This window comes from Polyodon spathula, unplaced genomic scaffold, assembly GCF_017654505.1.
Source record: "Polyodon spathula isolate WHYD16114869_AA unplaced genomic scaffold, ASM1765450v1 scaffolds_1606, whole genome shotgun sequence".
Lineage (NCBI taxonomy): Eukaryota > Metazoa > Chordata > Actinopteri > Acipenseriformes > Polyodontidae > Polyodon > Polyodon spathula.
In genome coordinates this window covers 19858-39950 of record NW_024473083.1, presented here as the reverse complement: position 1 = coordinate 39950, position 20093 = coordinate 19858, and the positions used below count along the sequence as shown (strand labels likewise).

Sequence of the window (20093 nt, the reverse complement as noted above, 5' to 3'; positions counted from 1 at the left end):
ACACTATAAGGAGTGATTTGGTTAAATGGTGCTTTGAAAAATGAGAATACACTTGAACCCTCTAAAGCAGGTGAAAAAGGTGTTTTTTTCGCAATTTTTTTAGGAGTCGCTCCTTAGTTCTAGTTGCCTGCCATTAAGATACAGTCCTTACAAAATCCCCCCCTCCCCCAGTAAAAGAGAAGTGTAATAAAGCACAGTTAATGCATAGTAAAGCATAGGGAGGCATTGTAAAGAGAGGTATAGTAAAGCATAGGGAAGCATTGTAAAGAGAGGTATAGTAAAGCATAGGGAGGCATTGTAAAGAGAGGTATAGTAAAGCATAGGGAGGCATTGTAAAGAGAGGTATAGTAAAGCATAGGTAAAGAATAGGGAGGCATTGTAAAGCATAGGGAAGCATTGTAAAGAGAGGTATAGTAAAGCATAGGGAAGCATTGTAAAGAACAGAGAGGTATGGTAAAGCATAGGGAAGCATTGTAAAGAGAGGTATAGTAAAGCATAGGGAAGCATTGTAAAGAGAGGTATAGTAAAGCATAGGGAAGCATTGTAAAGAGAGGTATAGTAAAGCATAGGGAGGCATTGTAAAGAGAGGTATAGTAAAGAAGCATTGTAAAGAGAGGTATAGTAAAGCATAGGGAAGCATTGTAAAGAGAGGTATAGTAAAGCATAGGGAAGCATTGTAAAGAGAGGTATAGTAAAGCATAGGGAAGCATTGTAAAGAGACAGAGAGGTATAGTAAAGCATAGGGAAGCATTGTAAAGAGAGGTATAGTAAAGCATAGGGAAGCATTGTAAAGAGAAGTGTAGTATAGCATAGGAAAGCATTGTAAAGCACAGAGAGGTATGGTAAAGCAATACAGCATAGGGAAGCATTGTAAAGAGAGGTTGTAAAGCATAGGGAGGCATTGTAAAGAGAGGTATAGTAAAGCATAGGGAAGCATAGGAGAAGCATTGTAAAGAGAGGTAGGTCTGGTAAAGCATAGGGAAGCATTGTAAAGCACAGAGAGGTCTGGTAAAGCATAGGGAAGCATTGTAAAGAGAGGTATAGTAAAGCATAGGGAAGCATTGTAAAGAGAGGTATAGTAAAGCATAGGGAAGCATTGTAAAGAGAGGTATAGTAAAGCATAGGGAAGCATTGTAAAGAGAGGTATAGTAAAGCATAGGGAAGCATTGTAAAGAGAGGTATAGTAAAGCATAGGGAGGCATTGTAAAGAGAGGTATAGTAAAGCATAGGGAGGCATTGTAAAGAGAGGTATAGTAAAGCATAGGGAAGCATTGTAAAGAGAGGTATAGTAAAGCATAGGGAAGCATTGTAAAGAGAGGTATAGTAAAGCATAGGGAAGCATTGTAAAGAGAGAGGTATAGTAAAGCATAGGGAAGCATTGTAAAGCATAGGGAAGCATTTGTAAAGCAGAGAGAGGTAAAGCATAGGAAAGCATTGTAAAGCACAGAGAGGTATGGTAAAGCAATACAGCATAGGGAACCATTGTAAAGCACAGAGAGGTATGGGAAAGCATGGAGAAGCATTGTAAAACACAGTGAAAGCATAGTAAAGCATAGGGAAGCATTGTAAAGCACAGTGAAAGCATTGTAAAGCATAGAGAGGTCTGGTAAAACACATTAAACACAGGGAACCACAGTGAACTATGGTAAATGCAGAGTATAACCATGGGGGGGGGGAGAAGCAGCAGATGATGGTAAAAATGTGCAAGGGAAGGTTAGACCAGTCCAAAATGAAACCTCAGCACTCCTGATTAGTCTCATCACAGGTGTGCAGGAGACTGTGTTTTGCCAAATCTTCGGTCCGAAGCATTAGCTTCTATTTTCTTTTAAAGAATAAAAAAAGTGAGATTTGGCAAAATGCAGTGTGCAGGAGTGTTCTACATTTTCAAGGTTAGATCAGTTGAAATGTCTTTATAGATGCAAAGTATATACCAGGTAAGACATGAAATATTAGAAAAAAAACAGATGATGCTACAATACGCAGCCCTTTAATGCATTTAAACCAGATTCAGCTTGCTGAACATCACCCTGCTGAACATCTCGAGAGACCAACGTCTATCAGGTTGAATTTCTCTCCAGTGAATTCTATTGCCACTATAGTATTGCAGTGGACGCCTGTCTCTTACTTGCAAACAGGGGAAAAAAAAGAATGATCTTGAGTCCACATGCATGCTGCAGGAACAGACTTTGTGAAAATAATGAGATGCATTTTATTATAATCATAAAGTCACAAGGAGACCCTCGAGGCAGGTGGTTGCTTTGCCGTCTAGTATTAAGAAGCAAGGCACTAATCCCTGAATCGCGATTCTTCTTTCTCAGCGGGTGTCGCTCTCCTCCCCCAGTGGGGTTTTGTTATTCTCTGTGATCTCTGCAGCAGGGTCCAGTTTGTGCTGTCAGGCAGTCACACTTACCATTTGGACATTGGCCACAAGGGGCAGCTTATCCAATACACAGTAGGAGGGGGGGGGGGGGTTGCTCTTTGGAGATGTTGTCTAATCCCGTCACAGAAATCATGAATTCCTTTTTGTTTTGCTATTGGCTTTGTTTCTGCGTGATCTACAGCACAGGAACCAGGATGCAGTAATTTACCTGTAGTGTTGTATTTGAAAAATCCTGAATTCGCTAAATAAACAGCAGAGAACCAGAAATAATGTTAAGAAGCCTAACGCCTTACAACAACAATCATCGAAGCCACAGTAAAAGCCTAGGAAAGTGTGTGAAGCAAGGATGGGGTAAGTCATGCTAAGCGTTGGTAAATGCATAGTGCAAGCATGGTAAAAAAAAAAAAAAATAGGAACAAAAACCGGTCCACCAAACTGCAAAGCACAGCTCAAAGTTAAACTGAACATTACATACATGAACATATGAAGGTAGTTTAACAATGGTCATGCAATCCCAAGTGTGCCAAATATATTCTGTAAGGGACCATATATAAAATAGAATTAAATAGAAAACAAAGCCTCTATTTCTCTCCTCTTTGTGAGAGGAATTAAGTTGCAAATCGTAACTGTGTAAATGCAGTTTGTGTGCTCGCAGGACTCTGGGGATTGCTTGAAGGGTTTTGTTTGTGCTGGCGGGATGTCTCCTGGGTACAGTGCAGTATCCATTAGCCATCTGTTTTACAAACCCTGGATCACCTCAGGAGTGGCTGTGTCCCTTGGGCAACCTGCAGCAGGTATCTTTACTGAGCAGCTATGAGGAAGGGCAGTGGGTTTGAACAGAGAGAACAGAGACCCCCTTTAAAGAGACATGGGTCTGCCGTGACTCCCCTAAACAGCCCCTTTCCCCAATGTATCACACATACACACTGAACGGAGCGAGGGAATGGCAGGCTGTAGGGAAGCATCCTTACAGATCAAGTCCAACAACGCTGCACTGCTTTCAAGATGAATACACCCATCCACCGTGGCAGGATTGTGCAGATATATGCATGTGTATTGTTTACCACAGTACATTTGCAGTTTTCCCATGCTTTTGGTTATACTATGTGTTATGTTCTGTTAGTTGGCATTGTATATACCGTTCTGACTGCAATGCTGTTGTGCTTGCTGGGTTACATGTTGTGTCGTGCTTGCTGTTGCTAGGATACGTGATGCTGTAAGTGAGCGAGTGTGTGTGTACGACAGAGACACCATCTTAGGTATTATAGGACACAGCAATAAATAACTGGCAAAAGACGGCAGAATTTGTTTGACGCACCGCCTTCTTTTTTGGCTCGCTGGTTGGACTCGTTTTCACACTGCTTGAAATGGGCTTGGATAAGGTGGCTGATCTGCGTAAATGCGCTATGCTGATACACTGCCTGGGCACAGAGGGACAACGCATTTCCTGACACTGAGTCCTGCTCCTAATTATGATCAGTGTACTCGCTGCACATTTGAGCCGCTCATCCGATGGTTCAAATTCCAACAGCGGCCTGGTGAGCCACAATACATGTCTGCATTGAGAGAATTAGCGCTACCTCGTAAATTCGATACACTGCCCGATGAGTTGATTAGAGACCAGCTTACTGAGAAGACGTCTAGTACACAAGTGAGGGAGTGATAATTACTTGAATCTGATGATTTAGCACTGACTCAAACCATAAAGATAGCCAGCCAAGTGGAAGCAGCTTTTCACTGTGCTTAAAAACTTACTGCGATGCCCTCACATGCTACAGCCGCAGGCTCTGCAGTTGAGAACATGCAGCGACCTTTAATCTCATGAGCCAGACTTTGACCTCGCTGTACAACAGGTGCAGCAGCACCCTGCACTTATAGGCCACGTTGTAGGAGCTGTGGGTCCACCAGGGACGAGTCCAGAGCTTCTGACTGTCCTGACCGGGGACAGCGGTGCAGGAATTGTAGAACACTGAACCACTTTGCCAGGTGGTGTCGCTCCACCCCAGCACAAGACCCTGCTCAGCCCCAGATCTCGCACTCAGCACCAGCCACAATCCACACTGTGCTCTTGACATCATCAGGTTTTAAAACATGTTCTACATTTCAATGACATGTGCATTCCTCTGCTCCTGGACTCTGGTGTCAAGGTGTCTCTCCTGAACTTTCAAATATACACACTGTTTTTTTTTTTTATCTCAACCTGCCCCTGCAACGCTCCTCCCCTGCCCTCAGCGGCTACAGACATGCCAAAATTGATGTACTAGGTACATTGCAGCTGCCGGTATGTGATGGTACCCAGTTTTTTTCGTGAAGTATATGGAAATCTGTAAAGCAGTAATTCAATATGTTAATGTAACGTTATTCAGCAGGTTTTATTTGACTTTTTGAAGCACAGTTAGTTAATAGGGTGATGCAAAACCTTTGCCCATAGCTGTATGTAGCTAGTGGAAGTGCAAACCAGGTGAGATTTTTTTTGCCTCAATCACTTTGGCTGAGCAGGCTTGTGAAAGTGAGGAGACGGTGTGCTTTTCTTTCAGGACAGAGTTAGTATGCAGCTCAGCTCAGGACAGCATGCCTGGACTCTACTCTCAGATACAACATGAAACAGCTTGAGGAGCAAAATACTGTCAGTAATAGATGAATAGCCAGTAACAAGGACTCAGTGAGGAAGAGACAAAACTAAGGGAATACACAAACAAAACAAGAGGGTCCAGGGGGAACACTAGTCCATTAAATAACTTTTTATTTCATTTTATATATATATATATATATATATATATATATATATATATATATATATATATATATATTTTTTTTTTTTTCCTTTAAAGCTATCATCTCTGAGGTGTTAAAATCTATTTTGTTCCTGTCTTCTGTGACTGGTGTGTGGTGATTGGGATTGACAGCAATGTGAATTACCTTCACTATCGAAGCCAGCCCTAGTAAAGCAAAGTGGAATAAAGCATACAGCTTGGCCATCACCCGATGGAATGAACTCATTTTGCCTCATAAAGTCGAATGAAACCTGCTGAATAATGTAACATTAACATATTGAATTACACACTGCTTTTTAGTTTTCCATATACTGCACGAAAAACTGTACTACTATTATGGCGTCCGATAGATTTTTGCAATATCATATCTTATATATAATATTTAATACAGTACATACTTTTAAATCCAGTACGCAGTGTAGCAGTATGTAAAATTCCCCTTTTAAAAACCCAACATCATCCTTTTTGGATATAGTATTTCACATTTTGCTTGTTTTTCGCTACTTGGACACACTGAAACGGACAGTCCTCAAACTAGCATCGCAAACCCTGTTATTAATTTATCACCATGTTCCTCCACAATGGTGTCCCCCTCACCCCAGCAACCCCACCCCAGCTCAGGAGAATAAAAGGTCAGCGGGCCTATCCCCTCATTACAACCAGGAGCGCCACAGCAGATGTCATCTACCGCCCCCTAGAGGACAAAGGCTAGCACTGCAAGTGTCAGCTTTGAACTCACTGGGTGCCTGGCAATTAAAGTCCACTGAAGCATGGTGAGGAGAAACAGTCCCTGCTGATTTTGACTCCCTACCCCACAGAAACATCAGAGCCAATGCTCCCTGTGGAATCCCATGAAAAGTAAGAGAGCCATCTAGTGATTTTCCTTTTGCCTGCTTGGAAAATGATCAATGGCGAGTCTGTTTAATTTCTCCATTGATGTAATATCCAGTGACTGTTGAGTTGTACTGGGAGAATAGGATCAATTGCAGTCTTTGATTGCCATCTTTATTATAATGTATTTATTTTGTGCTAGATTTTGGTGCAGACTTGGTACTACTGGAGAATTAGAAAGAATATTTATCAGCTCTGGGATATTACAAGCAGTGGGCCTGCTCTGGCCTATAGGGAACCCCTTTCTCTTAGGGAAGGAGGGAATAGTTAAGTCTACATGCCTCAAGCATGCCTTGGGGACCATATCCCAAAAGCTACTTGAACCAAACCAACATCGTTTTGAAACAGCATCGTAACTCCAGTAGTTTTGGAACATCGACTTCAGTTCACGAGAGGTCTGAGGTTGTGGTTAAATGTTCACGGAGGTGTTTAATGCACACTTTAAACATATATTTGTTATTACTGTTCTTATTTTTTTCTTAAAATACAGTACATTTAATTGCACAGCATACTGATTTAACCAGTGTGGATCTAACTTTGTGCAAATGACATGTATTTAAACAGAATGAATAAAAAATAATTGATTATATATACAGGAAATATGCTTATAACAAGGTAGTATTGCAAGTATGGTAAGTGCAGTTTGGTTTACTGATTTACTGTGGGTGTGTAAATCCATTTGTGTTACTGTACATGTATGCTTTATTGACTATCAGTAACGAGGGAGTCCTGGTGCTGCTTCACTGGTTATGGGGCACTGGGATTTGACTAGAACTCTGCAAAAGCAAACAATCTTTTACACGCTTATATGTGTTGCAAACGTGCCTACGCCTTTAAGTGGGAATCAGATCCCACCATACGAATCGCTTCAAAACTGCTAGTTAAGCTGTAGTTTCACGTAGTGTTTTGGGAAACACACATAATTATCATCTTCAAACCCCAAGTACTACTGTTATTGGGAAATGTATCCCTGGACTGGAGGGAGCACCCTTTCTCTTAGGGGGTGAGGGAGCATTCAGTCTCCATGCCTCAAGCCTGCCCTGGACTGGAGGGAACAGTTCAGTCTCCACCCAATTTAGAAACAGACACTTCTAACCAACAAATAGTTTAAGATCTTATTTACCCTTTAATATATAAATACAAGAAAATAAAAAAGAAGAAAATATCAAATCAGATCATACTGCTTTGCAGTGTTCATTATCAGTACGTTTACAGTCAAAATCTGCCTTTAAAGGAAAATGCTGGCAGCTCAATCCTGGATCTGCACGTCTTCCTTACATGCACTAAAGCCGTGTCCCACAAGCATGCAGCTGTGCAGTCTGTGTTGAGAGTCCAGCTTGTTTAAATGAAGGCAGTTTTATCTCTTCCTTTTGAAACCTGCTTTCCACTAATGCCACGTTTCCATCTGCACCAGGAAACCAGCTTGTAAAGCTCCTCTTGTTCCCAGTATCAAACTGGGGCTGCAGCCGTTTCCAGCTGCAGCCTACAATTCAATTACACACATGTATGTACAGTTTCTATTTATACCAACAGCATAATATTATCACAGCCAGCATGTTCTGCCTACTTTCTTTTTCATAAACCCCCTCTCACATGTTTTGTGTTTTGGACGGTCACTGGGTAACGTCCACCAGCAGCGTGGAGAGATCAAGTCCTGGCAGCCCGCAATCCTAACTGGGGCTGACAGACAGGTAGAGTCCTGATTGAAATGGGTCTGAGCTGCTGCTGATGGAAAAGAACAAGCCTGTTTTCAAACCGCTTTCAAGTCAGTCCCAGTGGCAGGTGGAAACATGGCTTTAGTCATTCTGTGAGCAGCAGTAGGATAGAGGGTTATAAATGAAAGCTTCAGGTCCTGCAGTAGATCCAAAAGCAAAACTAAGCAGATAACTGTGTTTAAGCTGATATTTCCAACAGGAAATAAGTGCAACAACCTTCACTAAACTTGTAGAAAACGTGCTCAACAGGGGGGCTTACTAGTGAAGGGACATATAATTCACTTTGATGTATTTTACTTCTTATTTGTAGACTGTGTTTTTGTTTTGTTTTTCTTACCAAGTGTATTCATAAACATACCTACTTGCAACACTGCCCCCAGTGGATGTAAGAAATTCCACATTTGTTCCACCAGTGTAGTATTTGTTACATCCACTGGGGGCAGTGTGCTGCAGGGGGGACAGGTTAACGGTTCCCCTCTGGTGGACTGGCTGTAGAGAGAAGACATGTTTGAGGGCTCTATATAAGCAACGGGTGCTGTAAACTTTATAAAAAATTTTTTAAAAAGCTCGCCGGGAAGTGACATCAGAAACAGAAAATAACAGAGTAAATCGGTCAAGACATTTCAGAGCCTTATCAGGGTACTTTTTAAACCACTATTCAGTATGTACACCGACTCCACCTGGTGGACAATTAACACATTACAGCTCCTCCTAATACCCAGTGTGAATGCTGGAAAGCAGACCAAACAGGACCTACAGAACAGCTTGAATGTTTGCAAGAGGCACGCCAGCAGGGGCTAAAACAAAAAGGTTTTCTAGACGGCTCTTAAGAATGTGGTTACATTTCGTCTGCGTGGACTGGCTTGGCAGAATCAAGGCTTCTGCCATCTTGTCCTTTCACTGGCAGCGCCGGCTGGCTTTCTGGGTCCACAGGATCGACCAGCTCACTCGGTAATGACACGTTTTTCAACTTGACCTCCTCAAGGACGTTGGCTTGGATAAGGACCTCCTCTTTCTCATTATTTGCCTCCTCCTCGCTGCTGATTGGCTTTTGAAAGGTGATGCTGGAAAGATCCGCGTTTTCCGATTGGTCAGTGTCTGAGTTGGAGGGCGGGAGTTCCTGAAGGGATGGAATCTTGTTATCGGTGATGACATCATCTTCTGTGTCCGACATTCTAAAAGATTCTGTGTCTGTTAGAATGTTTCTCGATATCACTGGAATGAGATAACAGAAGTCAGATTTCGTGGATATTGCTTTCCTCTCCCAGTATCTCTAACTACTAGATCCACACTGCCTCCCTCCCAGCATCACACCTCTAACCACTATCCACACTGCCTCCCTCCCAGCATCACACCTCTAACCACTATCCACACTGCCTCCCTCTCACCCCGCACCAGTCACTGTTCTCTCGGTGGACTAGCTCAGCACTTCCATAAGTTCACATCAGCAATTGTTCAATTTTGCTGTGCTTTTCCCATTGGCTATACTGTGTATTTACCATAGTTTACCCTGGTTCGTCATGTGTTTTTTTTTATTTTTAAATATGCTTTTCCATTCTCTGGCCTTTACAATGCTTTCACCGTGCTTTACTACACATTTACTATGGGAAACATTTACATGGGTTAATTTACCACGGTTTGTTTTTTTAATATGCTTGACCATGCTTTGCTACACTTGAGTGTGCTTTTGCTATGGGACTCTCCTAGAAGGCAGTGCCTGGACTGGTGCGTCGGTCGTGTTGCTCACCCCCAGCAGGTCTGTACACCTCCTCACTGACCGCAGGCTCCGAGCTGAAAGGGCTGTAACTGGGGAAGATGATCAGGGCCAGAGAGAAAATGAAGATCTGGAAAACACATCATGCATTACTGTTATTACCAGTATCAATTCAGCTACTATCTGGGATTGTTAACACTGCATGCAGGGATGGCAGTAACACTCCTACTGCATAGCAGTTCGATCCATTCCATTCTTTACAATGAGTTTAGGAGACACAGCTGAGCTTGTTAGCGATACACACTGTGGCTGATCGAGTTAGTAGTAAAACCTGCAGTGGGCGAAGCTGCTCTGCAATAGGAGTCTTATTTCCATCCCTGTGTATGTGTGACTCACCAGGATACAAGTGCCAGTCTGCGCTGCCTTGGTCGAGGTCAGCTTGATGAGGGACTGCAGCCTCCTCAGCTGGGCTACGAGAGACCTGGTAATGGAAGGGAAGGAAGGAAGGTACAGAGAGAAAAACAATCAGAGGGGAGCAAAAGCTCCACTTCACTGTTTCCAGTAAAAGCTGCAGCAGTGTAATCAGGATGACGCCCGTCCTATTTCTGGTCACCTGGGGCCGCTTTTTCAAACCTTGAAACCTGCAGAACAATGATCCGGGTTTTGTAATCCTATGTTTTGTGATACGAGATTACTTCTAACAAAAAATAAATACAAATAAAATTGTAATCGTAATTATTTGCAACGTGGATAAATGTGATCCAGCAGTGACACTTTCTGAAAAACCAGATCAAAACGATCCAGATAAAAGTAATCTCGATCACAAAATATAGGATTACAAAGTCTGGATCACTGTTTTGAAATTTATTTTAAAAAAACAGAAGCCCCCTGGGGTGATCTGAGTTTAAAACAGCCGCCTGCCTCAGAAAGCACTGATGCCAGTAAGAAAGCGGGGTGCATACAGGGTGTTCGAGGAGTCACAGGCACAATGGTTGATACTGGTTTTGTCTCTTAATCAGAAGAGGAACAGACTCATATTTCTGTGCGGGGTGTGGCATCCTGATGAACAGAACATATGACACCGCCTCTTATAATGTCCGATTCATCGTGACAACTGGACGGTGTGTGGAGGACGACATGCAAAGGAAAGTGTCTGTGACAGAGACGCACCGCTTGGCCACCAGAGAGCTGTTCAATAACGTCAGCCTTTAAACAGAATTGAAAACAGTGCACAACAACAATGATGCACGAATTAGGAGCCACCCTGTATAAAACCCATTTTCAGAAAGCATCATTTTTACATCATAATAAAATATGCATCACAGGGGTGGTTGAGTTGTTTTTTGCTCTACTGATCCCTGCAGTGTTTCCAGCCTGCGCCTCTGTGGCACCTACATGTTGTGTTTCTCCAGCTGCTGCACCGTCTTCTGCAGCTCCTGGTTCTGCACGGAACAAGCAGACACTCTGCAACACAGACAGCACACACCATCACTTCAAACCAGCCAGACCTGCTATCGACACTGGCAATATGAACAAGCACCTGTACAGCTACGGTCAAACGTTTTAGCTTCACTCTTAAATCTTAGAATTGAGACATAATAAAAAAACTATATGAACATGCTTCAGATCTTTCATTCAACATCATGTAATCAAAGAGACTACACAATTATACTGCAAAAAATCTAGTGGCTACCATAATAGTAGTACAATATTTCATGTTAGATTTCGAAATATTTCAATTCTTTTGTTTTGTTAAGTATATAGAAAACTCCAAAGCGGTACGTAATTCAATATGTTAACTTTAAATTATTCAGCAGGTTCCATTCAACTTTAAGAAGCAAAATTAGTTCATTCTAAAGGGTGTTGCAAAACTTGGCCATATCTGTGTATCTGCAGGGTGACAGATGAAAGGAACAGGGCCTTTGCACTGCGTCGTGTTGCTCTGAGCTTCCACACAGAAGTATGTGTGTGTGAAAGACAACTTTTTAAGAATGCATGTTTGCGTGGCACAGTGTGTTGAGGTGCTGGGCATGTGTCTGTCTTGCTGGCACATTGTGTTGAAGTGGTGTGTGTGTGCATGTGTCTGTCTTGCTGGCACAGTGTGTTGAAGTGGTGTGTGTGTGCATGTGTCTGTCTTGCTGGCACAGTGTGTTGAAGTGGTGTGTGTGTGCATGTGTCTGTCTTGCTGGCACAGTGTGTTGAAGTGGTGTGTGTGTGCATGTGTCTGTCTTGCTGGCACAGTGTGTTGAAGTGGTGTGTGTGTGCATGTGTCTGTCTTGCTGGCACAGTGTGTTGAAGTGGTGTGTGTGTGCATGTGTCTGTCTTGCTGGCACAGTGTGTTGAAGTGGTGTGTGTGTGCATGTGTCTGTCTTGCTGGCACAGTGTGTTGAAGTGGTGTGTGTGTGCATGTGTCTGTCTTGCTGGCACAGTGTGTTGAAGTGGTGTGTGTGTGTGCCTGTGTCTGTCTTGCTGGCACAGTGTGTTGAAGTGGTGTGTGTGTGCATGTGTCTGTCTTGCTGGCACAGTGTGTTGAAGTGGTGTGTGTGTGCATGTGTCTGTCTTGCTGGCACAGTGTGTTGAAGTGGTGTGTGTGTGCATGTGTCTGTCTTGCTGGCACAGTGTGTTGAAGTGGTGTGTGTGTGCATGTGTCTGTCTTGCTGGCACAGTGTGTTGAAGTGGTGTGTGTGTGCATGTGTCTGTCTTGCTGGCACAGTGTGTTGAAGTGGTGTGTGTGTGCATGTGTCTGTCTTGCTGGCACAGTGTGTTGAAGTGGTGTGTGTGTGCATGTGTCTGTCTTGCTGGCACAGTGTGTTGAAGTGGTGTGTGTGTGCATGTGTCTGTCTTGCTGGCACAGTGTGTTGAAGTGGTGTGTGTGTGTGCATGTGTCTGTCTTGCTGGCACAGTGTGTTGAAGTGGTGTGTGTGTGTGTGCATGTGTCTGTCTTGCTGGCACAGTGTGTTGAAGTGGTGTGTGTGTGCATGTGTCTGTCTTGCTGGCACAGTGTGTTGAAGTGGTGTGTGTGTGCATGTGTCTGTCTTGCTGGCACAGTGTGTTGAAGTGGTGTGTGTGTGCATGTGTCTGTCTTGCTGGCACAGTGTGTTGAAGTGGTGTGTGTGTGCATGTGTCTGTCTTGCTGGCACAGTGTGTTGAAGTGGTGTGTGTGTGCATGTGTCTGTCTTGCTGGCACAGTGTGTTGAAGTGGTGTGTGTGTGCATGTGTCTGTCTTGCTGGCACAGTGTGTTGAAGTGGTGTGTGTGTGCATGTGTCTGTCTTGCTGGCACAGTGTGTTGAAGTGGTGTGTGTGTGCATGTGTCTGTCTTGCTGGCACAGTGTGTTGAAGTGGTGTGTGTGTGCATGTGTCTGTCTTGCTGGCACAGTGTGTTGAAGTGGTGTGTGTGTGCATGTGTCTGTCTTGCTGGCACAGTGTGTTGAAGTGGTGTGTGTGTGCATGTGTCTGTCTTGCTGGCACAGTGTGTTGAAGTGGTGTGTGTGTGCATGTGTCTGTCTTGCTGGCACAGTGTGTTGAAGTGGTGTGTGTGTGCATGTGTCTGTCTTGCTGGCACAGTGTGTTGAAGTGGTGTGTGTGTGTGCATGTGTCTGTCTTGCCGGCACAGTGTGTTGAAGTGGTGTGTGTGTGCATGTGTCTGTCTTGCTGATGGTTGAGTGGTGATGTGAAGGGCAGGGCTGCTCCTCCTCACCTGCTCTCCAGCCCGTCAATGTAATCCTTCTTCCTCCGTCGACTGTCCTGGGCAGACTGCTTGTTTCTGATCTTCCGACGCACTTTCTTCAGAATGCGCTCCTCCGCCTTCGGGAAACGACAACCATCAACATCATCATCATCACCACCACCATCATCACTAAAATCAAGCCGGTTTAATACAGACGCTCAGGGGACCAGCTCAAACTGACCTGATCGTCACGCTGCATCACGAGGGAGGCGCGAGTTCCACAGCCCTTCCTCTGCACACAGCACCTGCCCCGGCACCACTCCCTCACTCACATGTGCGTTAATGCATCATCATCATCATCATCATCATCATCATCATCACCAATGCAGGAAACACTTCCTCAGAATGCGGGCCACTTGCGCTTGATTAAGAATGTTTTTAGCTGCCTGCCATAGACGTGTGTAACACAGGCTAGATCAGTCTACGTGCCTTTATATCAGGAAGAGCCGGCACCAGCGAGGGAGCTGCCACTTTGCTATCAAGTTTCCTGTAGTTTTACTGGCGACACGCGGAGCATAAGAAAGCAGTCAAACATCGCCCTCTAATGTTTGAGGGTAGAACAATCAGTCACTTTCTGATTAAGCACAGAGGTGTAAGATATGGATGAACGCAGTAAGCATTACCCCATTACAAAGTTTTTGTACATGTGAATTCAGTATGCAGTACCTAAGCAATAGAGGTGCATTAGGTTATGTTGATGTCTCTAGGATATATCACTCACAGACGACTACACCTGTACCTACAACATACTCAGCTTCTGTTTCATATTCTGTTATGTGGGTAGAATTGTTGTTCTAACCTTATTCTTTTAAAACCTCTTTGGCTGAGATAACGTAACCTGTCTCTATGGCAGGCCACTACAGATATGGAAAAAGTCTGGCATCATCCTATAGAACTTGGCTTCATAAAATCGAATCAAACCTGCCAAATAACGTTACGTTTACATATTGAATTACATACGCTTTGTAGTTTTCCATATACTTATGTTGTCAAATAAAATATCTAAATTCTGTTTATATGAGCCATTCAAAATGAATTCATGCAAAGTGATCTGTTCCTTCGGCTGGTTAGAGCTGAACTGGAAGGAGGCCGTGTATTGTAATCGCGAGTGTTTTGTCGTGTCTAAGGAATCACTTTGTTTGTCGTTATTAGACGGCTGAACACGATCCAGAGCTGTTGCCAGAGGCCAGCACTTACCCGGACAGCACTGCCGTTTCATGACTGACTGTATTTGCACCACGAGCGCTATCGCACTCACTGTCAACCTGTGTCTGTGTTTTGGGTTACGTGTGGGTGTTTAGGAACGGGACTGTTATTATATCGCGACCAACGCATGGATCAAAACAGAGCAAAACACGCCGCTGTATTGCCTGTTAGCATTGTTATTGTTCGCTGTATTTGTGTCATCAGACCATTGGATTTACAAATAAAATATCATTGCACCTGGATTGTCGATGTCAGTCTGTTCATTGATCACTGCTGCAGTCTACATGTTTTCTGCAGAGGATATGGCTTTCCAACACCTTGTACCCTGTTAATCCATAAGCAGGGGTTCACATAACTGGGACGCAGGTCTCATGCAGATAAAAAAAAGCAGACTCAGTTATTGTTGTACAAGACGCAAGCATAGCGTCAGTATATTTAACAGGAAAGCATTAATAAAGGCAGAGCATGTGTTCACAGTTTGAAGGTGAGCTATACATGCCTAATGTATGGATTAGTGCAGGACAGCGAGGGTCATCAAACCCCACCCCACGTCGCTCGCTGCACAAGTGAAACACAAAATACATATATATGTATGTTAAACGTTTCACCAGCACCTTCCTTTCATTCCATTATTTTCTGCAATGTGAACTGTAGAATTGCACCATAACTGTTTAATTCAAGGCACTTGTTTGTGGACCAATGAAATAGCAACTTGCCAAGACAGGCGTCTGCAAGCACCAATGGGGTACGTAATGTAAAAACAACCGCCTTAACCAAAACGGGCCTTATTTTTTCAGTTCTTAGAAAAATAAATAATAAAAAAATTTTTTAAAAAAAAACATGAACCTCACCAACTGTCAGAAATGTGTTAACAACTTAAAAAACAAAAAATATATGGGGACATTCTTTTCCTCCCCTATCTACACTGATCACATCAAAAGCCCCGAGAGATTGAGTAAAAAGCAGAAAACAGCCAATCAGCTGAGACTTTTCATCTCCGAGTGCTGTGCACTGCACTAACGCCCACAGGTGAAGCATCGCGCAACACTGCTATCCTTCCCCAGACAGATGGATTGTGACCCATACCAAGAGTCTATCTAAAGCAGCCCATGTTAGGTGTACCTTGGTGAGAGGCAGGTTGTTGGGTAATGCAATCCCTTCTTGGTTCAACAATCTCTGCTCCTCTTCTGTCAGCATCAGATCGGGGTACAGCTGGAGAGAGAGAGAGAGAGAGAGAGAGAGAGAGAGAGAGAGAGAGAGAGAGAGAGAGAGAGAGAGAGATTACTTTCCACTATGGCACGCTGCAGCATGAATGGAACTCATTACTCTGCAGTCAGCCACGCAGAGGCTCAGAAACACACGCCTGGAATGGATCGTATTGCAATTACTCCAGCACTGCGTTTAGTTTTGTGTGTGCTCAGGTGCGGTCACCTGGTGCTTACACATGTCTATGGGAGGCAACTAGAAGTGAAGAGCAGCTCTCGAGTCACCTAACAGACTTAGAAAAAATAAAAACACAGTATTTCAGTCACTGCAATAAGGAACAGTAATTGAGAAATTAAACCTGAAGCTTCCTACACAGTCTGTACAGAAAATGTAATAACTGCTGAGCGGCATCAGTGCACAGGTACCGGAGTGTGACTCTGTGGCAGGGATTGGTTCCCTACGTACCGGTAGCGAGCCCAGGCTGCAGGGGTCCTTGGCGGTCAGAGGGCTGGTTCTCCCCGCTGCGCACACAGGGATGGAGGGCAGCTCGCTCACAATACAGCCCTGCGGAACGAGCATTCGAGAGCTCCACTCATCTGGAACACACAGCGGGGAGCCGGGGGGGGGGTGGGTTATCGTTAGAGTTTGAGAGCACCAGAGTCTTGCTAACTCCAAACTTTACCTTAACATTTAAAATTTTTTTTTTTTTTAAAAAGTACCCTATGAAACTCAAACCTCTGCAACAGCACGTTTGCTAGAACTATAAACCGGCCACCGGAGAGCTGCAGCAGTGTGCGAGTTTATTAGAACACACCCCACTGCTTCTGTGGGTTTGCTTTGTTGTACATAAGAAATCTAACCACTGGAACTGAAAACTTTCAAAATAAGCAAATTAGTGATTGTCTAATTTAACCCCTGGTACAATACTCTGCAGTTCAATACAACCCTGAGACAGACTCTGCAGTTCAATATAACCCTGACAGACTCTGCAGTTCAATATAACCCTGACACACACACTGCAGCTCAATATAACCCTGAGACAGACTCTGCAGCTCAATATAACCCTGAGACAGACTCTGCAGCTCAATATAACCCTGACACAGACTCTGCAGCTCAATATAACCCTGAGACAGACTCTGCAGTTCAATATAACCCTGATACAGACTCTGCAGCTCAATATAACCCTGATACACACACTGCAGCTCAATATAACCCTGACACAGACTCTGCAGTTAAAGACACTCTCACTGACCCAGCTCTATGGATATCACATCCACGCTGCTGGATCCAGGCTCTGTCTTCACCCCATCCAGCCCGTTGATGTCATAGACAACCTGGTAGAGTGTGGGCGTTGTGGCGATGGCGTAAGGCACCTCTGATTGGTTAGCCCCGTTGTGGGGTGGGCTGTCGGAGCGGGGGTCCTCGGAGATTCCACTGTCACTCTCGGAGGGTGACTCGCGTGCCTGATTAGAACTGTACACCTCATTCGGGTCAACGATGGAGTGCAAGACATCTTCCGATTCACTGTCGTTCAAACCCTGCGAACAGAAAGCAGGGATAGTAACCCAGTCCTTACAATCTATTAGCTCCCATCAGCACTGTCCTTACAGGAACAGCACAGCAAAGTGGAATAAAGCACAGTGAAAGCACAGGTAAGCATTGTGAAGCCTACAGAGGTAGAGTGAAGCACAGTAACAAAGAAAACGAGACACGGTAAATGATTGCTATCGCCATGGAAAAACTGCAAAATGACTGGGGTGAACTTTTAAAAGGGAGGTACCATGATCACAAGAGATTCAGAAAGGAAGAAATCGTTTATTAATCAGCAAGACTTTTATTTTATGAGCCTCAATCGTGATGAGAAATAGCAGAACTGAGCAAAATCAGTCGTCACCTTGCTTTTTATACTGATAAGGTTTTTTCAATACATGATATCACTGTGTATGACAACATGCACGTGCATGGTTTTAATTGCACAGGAATGCTTTTGTAGAATAAAGTATTCTCCATTACTGTCCATTATTACTTGTCCGATTGTTAATCTTATTGCAATATAGGATAAAACAATCAAAACCTTGCATGCACAACATCAACAAATACTTGGCATGTGACTGATGAGCAGTGAGGTTAGTGGTACTCACACAGTGCTGATTCACAGCCCACTTCTCCAAGCCTGTCTCAGGACCCCCATACAGGGGATCGGAACAGACAAAGGGTCCCTCAACCCCCTCCTCCTCTTCCCGTTGTCCGAAGAACACTCCCCGATTCTCCTCGTCCATCTGCTAGAGAAACAAAACAAGCAAGTTCAGCCAACCCAAAGCCATGGGACTGACTCTGAACACTGAACACCGCCCCCTGTCAGTGCAGCAGCCTGCTGATCAGAATGGGTCTCACTCTGAACACTGAACACCGCCCCCTGTCAGTGCAGCAGCCTGCTGATCAGAATGGGACTCACACTGAACACTGAACACCGCCCCCTGTCAGTGCAGCAGCCTGCTGATCAGAATGGGACTCACTGAACTGAACACTGAACACCGCCCTCCTGTCAGTGCAGCAGCCTGCTGATCAGAATGGGACTCACACTGAACACTGAACACCGCCCCCTGTCAGTGCAGCAGCCTGCTGATCAGAATGGGACTCACTCTGAACACTGAACACCGCCCCCTGTCAGTGCAGCAGCCTGCTGATCAGAATGGGTCTCACTCTGAACACTAATATATCACACCATCAGAGAAATGATGAATTCATTAATAAGTAGCAATTATTAACCGTCATTTTCCCTTGTTCCGGGTCTCAGTGATCTTATCTGATTTTGTTTTTGACTCTTTAAAGCTCTGTGTCCTTGATGTCTTACAGCCACTCGAGTGATGCAGATACCGTGCCTGACATGAACCTTAAAAAAACAAACACATTGAACCAGTAATGACGACTATATGAATAAACAATTAGGCAAAGCGCACATGTCTAAGAATCCACTCAAAGAGTTTAACAAATTAAACGACAATGAGAATATTATTCACCACAATTAATTTTCAGTTCTTCATGCAGGCCCTAAAAGTCTCAAAGACACATCACTGCTGAATATACAGCAACACAGGCCCTGCTGTTTATTCAGGGTGTGCACACTGCAGTGCTTTCAGCTTCCTGTGTGCTGATAGGGACAGGATCTTCACATCCTGGTTTAAGCAAAGTAAACAGATTAAAGGTTTGCACAATTGCTTACTTGTGAGAAAACTGTCTTGACTATTTTTATCAACAGGCCTGGTGAATGACGCACATTAGAAATAAGACTCTACTCATTAGGCAATACTCAATGCAGTGGTTCACAGGTCACTAATCTACCAACCACAGCATGTAGAATATCACCTGAGAACAAACGCCTGCTTACATCAAAACTGGACAAGTGGACAAAACAGAAGAAAAGTTTGGGAACGAGAAAAGGCCATTTAACCCATAAGTGCTCGTAAAACAGCGCTTCTGTTCTAAACTCTCTTTTATTCCACTTCCATTCATGCCCTCTGTGCTAAATCTGAAGTAGTGTCTGGGGTTAGCTTTATCTTTACCGTTTAATATCTAAGACATTAAGATGATGTATAATTGATCATACAGTGACATTCAGTGCAGCGCTCTGCCCATAACAGTAAAATGCTTCTTGAAAGCACTTCAGTTTTAGTGACATGGCAACAAGACTCCCACAGCATAGCAATTTGACACCATTCCTGATTTTAATAAGACACACCTGAGCTTGCTATGCAATGAGTCTTATTTCCATCCCAGCACAAACAGGTTCAGTGAGTCAGTGGCTAAGCTGAGATTTGAACCGGGGACCTCCTGGTTACAAGCCCTTTCCTTTACCCTCTCGACCACACAGCCTCCAACAATACATGCTTGCTAATATAGAAACGTTCACAGCTGGAGACTAGACCATGAAAAATTAAAACATAAACTCAATTCCCTTATGTGCTTTACCATACCTCACTGGTTCCATTGTGGGAATTAAGAGTTGGTACCCCCCTAGAATAAATAATTAAAACCAAAGAAAACGGGTAAAACACGGCACCTTGGTTTCTTGCGTCGAGTTATTGCCAACCCGTCCGAGCTGAGGAGAGGTAATGCTTGTGTGTCCAAAGTTCTCCGAAACTGAGAACAAAACCCAGTCCTTGTAGCAATCTGCCGCGTCGAAGGACCGTGCAGGAGTTCACGATTGCTACTTTACTGCCTCGTTGCTTCACCGATTACTGCAAAACCACCCGCTCTGTGCATCTCCCAAAGATTTGAAACGTAAACATGGTTTGGAACGGCGCCCCTCGCTAAATAAGCAATGGAGTAGGTGGGACGTTTAGTTGCAGAGCCAGACAAACAAGAACAGCATTGTCCCGGAGGCTGGGGTAGCATTCCTCCCACTCCAACCCTCAGGAATCTGTGATTCGTGTGTGTGGTGCAGAACTAGCAGCTATCTGTCATGACTTCCAACTAATA

General features: G+C 44.0%; 1 protein-coding gene across 4 annotated transcripts; it reads right to left on the bottom strand.

Annotated features, from left to right (window-relative positions):
* Positions 1-7148: 7148 nt before the first annotated feature.
* creb3l4 (cAMP responsive element binding protein 3-like 4) lies at positions 7149-20006 on the bottom strand. Of its 4 annotated transcripts, none has more exons than XM_041243169.1 (11): positions 19675-20006; positions 18384-18507; positions 17756-17896; positions 16867-17152; positions 16080-16210; positions 15531-15620; positions 13173-13279; positions 10870-10938; positions 9871-9955; positions 9508-9604; positions 7149-8975 (listed from the first exon to the last, which is right to left on the bottom strand). In XM_041243169.1, the coding sequence occupies exons 2-11, from the start codon at positions 18387-18389 to the stop codon at positions 8599-8601; spliced, it is 1389 nt and encodes a 462-aa protein (XP_041099103.1). In that variant the 5' UTR covers positions 18390-18507; positions 19675-20006; the 3' UTR covers positions 7149-8598. The 4 variants fall into 4 exon arrangements, with proteins under 4 accessions (XP_041099103.1, XP_041099104.1, XP_041099105.1 ...); XM_041243170.1 differs by having other exon boundaries at positions 17756-17893; XM_041243171.1 differs by lacking the exon at positions 18384-18507.
* Between the last annotated feature and the right edge of the window lie 87 nt (positions 20007-20093).